This window comes from Larus michahellis, unplaced genomic scaffold (genome assembly GCF_964199755.1).
Source record: "Larus michahellis unplaced genomic scaffold, bLarMic1.1 SCAFFOLD_356, whole genome shotgun sequence".
NCBI lineage: Eukaryota > Metazoa > Chordata > Aves > Charadriiformes > Laridae > Larus > Larus michahellis.
In genome coordinates, this window is record NW_027435965.1 from 1 (window position 1) to 8,595 (window position 8,595).

Below are 8,595 nucleotides of genomic sequence, written 5' to 3' on the forward strand. Positions count from 1 at the left end.
CCTCCAGTGCTCCCAGTTTCCCTCCAGTGCTCCCAGTTCCCCCCCCAGTGCTCCTCCCAGTGCTCCCAGTTCCCCTAGTGCCTCCCAGTGCTCCCAGTTTCCCCCCCCAGTGCTCCCAGTTTCCCCCCCAGTGCCTCCCAGTGCTCCCAGTTTCCCCTCCAGTGCTCCCAGTTCCCCCCCCAGTGCCTCCCAGTGCTCCCAGTTTCCCCTCCAGTGCTCCCAGTTCCCCCCTAGTGCCTCCCAGTGCTCCCAGTTCCCCCCAATTCCCCCCCCACTGCTCCCAGTTTCCGCTCCAGTGCTCCCAGTGTCCCCCCAGTGCTCCCAACCCCCCCCAGTTCCCCCAGTTCTTCCAGTGCCCCCCCCCATGCCCCTCCCCCAGTGTCCCCAGACCCCTCCCCCAGTTCCCCCCAGTGCTCCCAGTTCCCCCCGCCCCGGGGGCGGCTCCTCCCGCTCCCATAAAAGCCGCTTCCTCCCCCCGGCCCCCCCCGGCCCGACCCCCCCCCCCGCCGCCTCCGGCCCCACCATGAGCAGCGCGGCCGAGCCCCGCGGCGACAGGAAGGTACCGGGACCCCCCCGACCCCCCCCGGGGACCCCCAATCCCCGGGACCCCCCCCAACCCCCCCCCCCAAATCTCCCCCCCCCAAATCCCCGGGACCCTCTTGGGAAACCGCCCCCGGGACCCCCCCAAATCCCCCCCCCCAAATCCCCGGGACCCCCCCCGAGACCCCCCTGGGAACCCCCCCCCCCCCGGGACCCCCCCAAACCCTCCCCCCCCCCAAATCCCCGGGACCCCCTTGGGAAACCCCCTGGGAACCCCCCCCCAAACCCCGGGACCCCCCCGGGGACCCCCCTGGGAACCCCCCCCCCGGGACCCCCCCAATCCCGGGACCCCCCCCGAGACCCCCCTGGGAACCCCCCCCGGGACCCCCCCCCCGAATCCCCGGGACCCCCAACATCCCCCGGGCATCCCCCAACCCCCACCCCCCCCGCGCTCCCCCAGTTTGGCCCAGTTTGGCCCCGTTCTGTCCCAGTTTGGCCCCGCTCTCGCCCAGTTTGCCCCAGTTTGTCCCTATTCTCCCAGTTTGGCCCAGTTTGGCCGCGTTCTCTCCCGGTTTGGCCCAGTTTGGCCACGTTCTCGCCCAGTTTGGCCCCGTTCTGCCCCAGTTTGGCCCAGTTTGGCCCCGTTCTCACCCAGTTTGTCCCAGTTTGACCCCATGCTCGCCCAGTTTGTCCCCGCTCTCCCCCAGTTTGGCCCAGTTTGACCCTGTGCTCTCCCAGTTTGGCCCAGTTTGTCCCTGTTCTCCTCCAGTTTGACCCCGCTCTCCCCCAGTTTGTCCCAGTTTGGCTCAGTTTGGCCCCGCTCTCACCCAGTTTGTCCCAGTTTGCCCCGTTCTCCCCCAGTTTGTCCCAGTTTGGCCCCGCTCTCCCCCAGTTTGGCACCATTATCCCCTGGTTTGGCCCAGTTTGGGCTCTAACTGGTTTGGACCCATTTGGACCAGTTTGGTCCAGTTTGGGTTTGGCAGTTGAAGTCGTTTTGGCCCAGTTCATCCCAGTTTGGCCCCGCTCTCTCCCAGTTTGCCCCAGTTTGGTCCTGTTCTCCCCCAGTTTGATCCCATGCTCTCCCAGTTTGCCCCAGTTTGGCCCCGTTCTCCCCCAGTTTGATCCCATGCTCTCCCAGGTTGGCCCAGTTTGGCCCCCCTCTCTCCCAGTTTGGCTCCGCTCTACCCCAGTTTGGCCCAGTTCGGCCCCTTTCTCCCCCACTCTCCCCCAGTTTGGCTCCACTCTCACTCAGTTTGGCCCAGTTTGGCCGCATTCTCCCCCAGTTTGGCCCAGTTTGACCCCATGCTCTCCCAGTTTGGCCCAGTTTGGCCCCGTTCTTTCCCAGTTTGGCCCTGCTCTCCCCCAGTTTGGCCCAGTTTGGCCCCGCTTTCCCCCAGTTTGACCCCGTGCTCTCCCATTTTGGCCCAGTTTGGCCCTGCTCTCCCCCAGTTTGGCACCATTATCCCCTGGTTTGGCCCAGTTTGGGCTCTAACTGGTTCGGACCCATTTGGACCAGTTTGGTCCAGTTTGGGTTTGGCAGTTGAAGTCGTTTTGGCCCAGTTCATCCCAGTTTGGCCCCACTCTCCCCCAGTGTGGCCCAGTTTGACCCCATGCTCTCCCAGTTTGGCCCCGCTCTCGCCCAGTTTGACCCTGTGCTCTCCCAGTTTGGCCCAATTTGGCCCCGCTCTCCCCCAGTTTGGCCCAGTTTGACCCTGTGCTCTCCCAGTTTGGCCCCGCTCTCCCCCAGTTTGGCCCAGTTTGGCTGCGTTCTCTCCCAGTTTGGCCCAGTTTGACCCTGTGCTCCCCCAGTTTGGCCCAGTTTGGCCCCGCTCTCCCCCAGTTTGGCCCAGTTTGACCCCATGCTCTCCCGGTTTGTCCCAGTTTGGCCCCGCTCTCCCCCAGTTTGGCCCAATTTGGCCCCGCTCTCTCCGAGTTTGGCCCAGTTTGACCCTGTGCTCTCCCAGTTTGGCCCAGTTTGGCCGCGTTCTCTCCCAGTTTGGCCCCGCTCTCCCCCAGTTTGGCCCAGTTTGGCTGCGTTCTCTCCCAGTTTGGCCCAGTTTGACCCTGTGCTCCCCCAGTTTGGCCCAGTTTGGCCCCGCTCTCCCCCAGTTTGGCCCAGTTTGACCCCATGCTCTCCCGGTTTGTCCCAGTTTGGCCCCGCTCTCCCCCAGTTTGGCCCAATTTGGCCCCGCTCTCTCCGAGTTTGGCCCAGTTTGACCCTGTGCTCTCCCAGTTTGGCCCAGTTTGGCCGCGTTCTCTCCCAGTTTGGCCCCGCTCTCGCCCAGTTTGGCCCACTTTGTCCCTATTCTCCCAGTTTGGCCCAGTTTGGCCGCGTTCTCTCCCAGTTTGGCCCAGTTTGGCCCCGTTCTCCCCCAGTTTGGCCCCGTTCTCCCCCAGTTTGGCCCCGTTCTCCCCCAGTTTGGCCCCATGCTCTCCCAGTTTGGCCCACTTTGCCCCCGCTCTCCCCCAGTTTGGCCCCGTTCTCCCCCAGTTTGGCCCCATGCTTCCCCAGTTTGGCCCCGTTCTCACCCAGTTTGTCCCAGTTTGGCCCAGTTTGACCCCATGCTCGCCCAGTTTGGCCCCGCTCTCCCCCAGTTTGGCCCAGTTTGACCCTGTGCTCTCCCAGTTTGGCCCCGCTCTCTCCCAGTTTGGCCCAGTTTGGCCCCGCTCTCCCCCAGTTTGGCCCAGTTTGACCCTGTGCTCTCCCAGTTTGGCCCCGCTCTCTCCCAGTTTGGCCCAGTTTGGCCCCGCTCTCGCCCAGTTTGACCCCGTTCTCTCCCAGTTTGGCCCAGTTTGACCCTGTGCTCTCCCAGTTTGGCCCAATTTGGCCCCGCTCTCCCCCAGTTTGGCCCAGTTTGACCCTGTGCTCTCCCAGTTTGGCCCCGCTCTCCCCCAGTTTGGCCCCGCTCTCCCCCAGTTTGGCCCAGTTTGGCCCCGCTCTCTCCCAGTTTGGCCCAGTTTGGCCCCGCTCTCCCCCAGTTTGGCCCCGCTCTCCCCCAGTTTGGCCCAGTTTGGCCCCGTTCTCTCCCAGTTTGGCCCAGTTTGGCCCCGCTCTGACCCCGTTTGGCCCCGGCAGCTCCTGAAGCCGCTGATGGAGAAGCGTCGCCGCGAGCGCATGAACCGCAGCCTCCACCGGCTCCGGCTGCTGCTGCTGGCGGCCACCCGCGACGAGGTGAGCCTCTGTCACGACTATCGCGACTATCGCGCCACTATCGCGACTATCACGCCCCTATGGCAACTGTCACGGCCCTATCGCGGCACTAGCGTGCCTCTATCGCGACTATCACACCTCTATCGTGGCTCTGTCGCGACTATCGCGGCACTATCACGCCTCCGTCACGACTATCACACCTCTGTCGCGGCTCTATCACGACTATCACTCCTCTATGACAACTATCATGGCCCTATCGCGGCACTATCGTGCCTCTATCGCGACTATCACAACTCTATCACGGCTCTGTCGCGACTATCACGGCATTATCACACCTCCGTCACGACTATCACACCTCTGTCGCAGCTCCGTCGCAACTATCGCAGCACTATCACACCTCTGTCACGACTATCACGCCTCTATCGCGGCTCTGTCGCGACGATCGCGGCACTGTCACGCCTCCGTCACGACTATCACACCTCTATCGCGGCTCTGTCGCGACTATCGCGGCACTATCACACCTCCGTCACGACTACCAGACCTCTATTGTGCCTCTGTCACGACTGTCATGGCACTATCACACCTCTGTCACGACTATCACACCTCTGTCGCGGCTCTGTCGCGACTATCGCGGCACTATCGTGCCTCTGTCACGACTGTCATGGCACTAACACAGCTCTATCATGACTATCACACCTCTATCATGACTCTCGCGGCACTATCGCGTCTCTGTTGTGACGATCACAGCACTATCACGGCTCTATCATGACTATAGCACCTCTATCGTGACTATCACGGCAGCATCACACCTCTATCACAGCCCTGTTATGACCATCACAGCACTATCGCGGCACTATCACGACTATCGCGGTGCTATCGTGGCTCTATCACAGCTCTGTCGTGACTATAGCACCTCTATCGCGACTATCACGCCTCTATCATGACTATCGCAGCGCTATCGCACCTCTATCGCGGCTCTATCATGACTATCATGGCACTATTGTGCCTCTGTTGCGACGATCGCGCCACTATCGCGACTGTTGCATTGAGCGTGAGACTATCGTGATATCCCGGCTCTGTCACGATATTATCGTGACTCTCGCAGCTCCGTCACAGCTCAACAACGACCTTCGGGGCTCCGTCCGGGCTCTCGCGGGGCGCTCTCGGGATTGTCGGAGCTATCGCGACGGTTCTGGCTCCGTCGTGATTCTCACAGCTCCAGGCAGGCTCCGTCGCGACAGTCAGGGCTCTATCGGGGGACACTCTCGTGACGTTATCGGGGCTCTATCGTGACACTATCGGGGCTCTATCACGACACTACTGTCACACTATCGGGGCTCTATCGGGGCTCTATCAGGGCTCTATCGTGACACTATCGGGGCTCTATCACGACACTAACAGCACACTATCGGGGCTCTATCGTGACACTATCAGGGCTCTATCGTGACGCTATCATGGCTCTATCACGACGCTACTGTCACAGTATCGGGGCTCTATCGTGACACTACTGTCACACTATCATGGCTCTATTGTGACACTATTGGGGCTCTATCACGACGCTACTGTCACACTATCGGGGCTCTATCGTGACACTATCAGGGCTCTATCACGACACTAATAGCACACTATTGGGGCTCTATCGTGACACTATCAGGGCTCTATCACGACACTACTGTCACACTATCGGGGCTCTATCGTGACACTATCAGGGCTCTATCGTGACACTATCAGGGCTCTATCACGACGCTACTGTCACACTATTGGGGCTCTGTCGTGACACTATTGTGGCTGTATCACGACACTACTGTCACACTATCGGGGCTCTATCACGACACTATCGGGGCTCTATCACGACACTACTGTCACACTATCGGGGCTCTATCATGACACTATCAGGGCTCTATCACGACACTACTGTCACACTATCGGGGCTCTATCGTGACACCATTGGGGCTCTATCACGACACTACTGGCACACTATCATGGCTCTATCGTGACACTATTGGGGCTCTATCGTGACACTATCAGGGCTCTATCACGACGCTACTGTCACACTATCGGGGCTCTATCGTGACACTATTGTGGCTGTATCATGACACTACTGGCACACTATCGGGGCTCTATCGTGACACTATCGTGACACTACCGTGGCTCTATCACGACTCTATCACGACACTAACAGCACACTATCGGGGCTCTATCGTGACACTATGGGGGCTCTATCACGACACTACCGTCGCACTATCGGGGCTCTATCGCGGGGGGGCCCCCCCCGCGGTTCGTGTGACGTGTGTGTGTGTGTGTGTCCCTTCCCCTCCCCCACCCGCCCCCCCCCCCTCTCGCCGTCTCTCTCTCTCCCCTCCCCCCCCGCCCCTCCCCCCCCCCCCCCCCCCCACTCCAGCGCCTCCGGAACCCCAAGGTGGAGAAGGCCGAAATCCTGCAGAAAACGGTGCAGTTCCTGCGGGCGCAGCCCCGCTCAGGTCCGTGACTCAGTTTCCCTCCCCCCCAACCCCAATCGGGCCATCCCCTCCCCTCCCCCACCGCCCTCGTCCCATCCCCCCCCCCCCAAAACCCACGGCCGGGGGGGACGGGATGCGCGGGGCCGGGGTCTGGAGGGGGGTTGGCGGCGGGAGTTGGTCACCGTGTTTCTCTCCCGGCACAGAGCCCTGGGGGACGGAGGAGTTTTTCCTGCGGCGCTACCGGAGCGGCTACCGCGAATGCCTGGCCCGCGCCGCTCGTTTCCTGCAAGCCATCCCGGCCCAACCTCCCTGTCCCGTTCCCGGTCCGGCGGCCGTCTGCCCCCTGCCGCTCGCCGTCGACACCCTCGGGCCTCCCGGTCGCCATGGACTGCCCGCGCCGTCGGGCTGCCCCGGTTACCACGGTTACGGGCCCGGTTACCGCAATTTCGGGCCTACTCCGGGGCTAGTCTGGGGCCTACTCACAGGCCTGACTGCGGCCTTGGTTACCGCCCCGGCGACAGCCCTAGTTGCCCAGCCGAGAGCTCCGGTTGCCCCGGTGACAGCCCTGGTTGCCCCGGCAACAGCCCGGGTTGCCCCGGTGACAGGTCCAGGTGTCCCGGTTACCAGGGTTACGGGCCTGGTTACCACAACTTCGGGCCTACTCCGGGGCCTAGTCTGGGGCCTACTCACAGGCCTGACGGCGGCCTTGGTTACGGCCCCGGTTGCCCCAGTGATGGCCCCAGTTGCCCCGGCGATGGCCCCCGTTGCCATGGTGACAGGTCCTGGTGTCCCAGTTACCACGGTTACGGGCCCAGTCTAGGGCCTGGTCTCGGGCCTAGTCGCGGGCCTAGCGCGGGGTCCCAGCACGGCGGCCCCCGCGATGGCGGCCACGAGGACTCACGGCGAGGCCGCGCCAAGGAGGAGGCGCCGCCGGGGGACGGCGAGGGGCTGCCGGGGCCTCCCCGCCATGTCTGGAGACCCTGGCCCTGAGCCGCCGCCCGGGGTTGGGGGAGGGGGGGCGCAGCGGGGAAGATGGGGGGGACACCGTGGGGGGAGGACACGACGGGGGGGGCTGGTATACTGGGAGGAGAGGTGCTTTTAACTGGTGTTACTGGGTTTTAACTGGTGTTACTGGGAGGACAGTTGCTTTTAACGGGTGTTACTGGGTTTTAGCTGGTGTTACTGGGAGGAGAGGTGCTTTTAACTGGTGTTACTGGGTTTTAGCTGGTGTTACTGGGGGGACAGGTGGTTTTAATTGGTGTTACTGGGAGGACAGGTGGTTTTAACGGGTGTTACTGGGGGGACAGGTGCTTTTAACTGGTGTTACTGGGAGGACAGGTGTCTTTAACTGGTGTTACTGGGGGGACAGGTGCTTTTAACTGGTGTTACTGGGAGGACAGGTGGTTTTAACGGGTGTTACTGGGGGGACAGGTGGGTTTAACTGGTGTTACTGGGTATTAGCGGGTGTTACTGGGGGGGACCGGTGTCTTTAACGGGTGTTACTGGGAGGACAGGTGGGTTTAACTGGTGTTACTGGGTTTTAACGGGTGTTACTGGGGGGACAGGTGGGTTTAACTGGTGTTACTGGGGGGACCGGTGGTTTTAACTGGTGTTACTGGGAGGACAGGTGTCTTTAATGGGTGTTACTGGGAGGATGGGTGCTTTTAACTGGTGTTAAAACTGGGGGACAGGTGCTTTTAACTGGTATTACTGGGAGGACAGGTGTCCTTAACTGGTGTTACTGTGGGGACAGGTGTGTTTTAACGGGTGTTACTGGGGGGACAGGTGGGTTTAACTGGTGTTACTGGGTTTTAATGGGTGTTACTGCGGGGACGGATGGGTTTAACTGGTGTTACTGGGTTTTAACTGGTGTTACTGGGGGGACAGGTGGGTTTAACTGGTGTTACTGGGTTTTAACGGGTGTTACTGGGGGGAGGGGTGGGTTTGACTGGTAGAGCGGGCAGACGGCGGCGTTTGGTGCTGGGAGGAGGGCGGCTTTCCCAGTGGTGGACTGGGAGGACGAGGGCATTTCCCAGTTTCGCCCCGGCCCCGGGCGTTGAAAAAAAACAACCCAAACTCCGGTTTTCCCAGCAGCTGTCGCTGGTCCTCAAAGGGAAGGGATTTGCCCCAAAACGAGCAGCCCGAGGTCCTGGAGGCCCAGGATTCGGGGGGGGGGGGGGGGGGGGGGGGGGGGCAGGATCTTAAGGTTCCGGGGGCTGCTTTTGGGGTGAAAAGGTGGAGTTTTGGGGGCTGGGGGGGGGCAGTGTGTCCGTTACCGCTTTCTTCCCGGGAGCCTCGGCGTCCCAGCCAGCCCCACAGCCCAAATTTTGGGGGGGGGGGGGGGGCTTTAAAAAGGGGGTGGGAAAAGGGATGGCGGGGGTGGGGGGGGGACACGCCCCATCATTTTTTTCGTTATAACCTTTTTTTTTTTTTCTCCCCTTTCCC

General features: G+C 61.8%; 1 protein-coding gene across 1 annotated transcript; it reads left to right on the forward strand.

The window, feature by feature from the left end:
* Nucleotides 1-475: 475 nt before the first annotated feature.
* Nucleotides 476-7,078, forward strand: LOC141736794 (transcription factor HES-4-like). Its single transcript, XM_074571365.1, has 4 exons — nt 476-559; nt 3,617-3,712; nt 6,093-6,171; nt 6,354-7,078. Exons 1-4 carry the CDS (start codon nt 524-526, stop codon nt 6,968-6,970), a joined length of 828 nt encoding a protein of 275 aa, XP_074427466.1. The 5' UTR covers nt 476-523; the 3' UTR covers nt 6,971-7,078.
* Nucleotides 7,079-8,595: the final 1,517 nt, after the last annotated feature.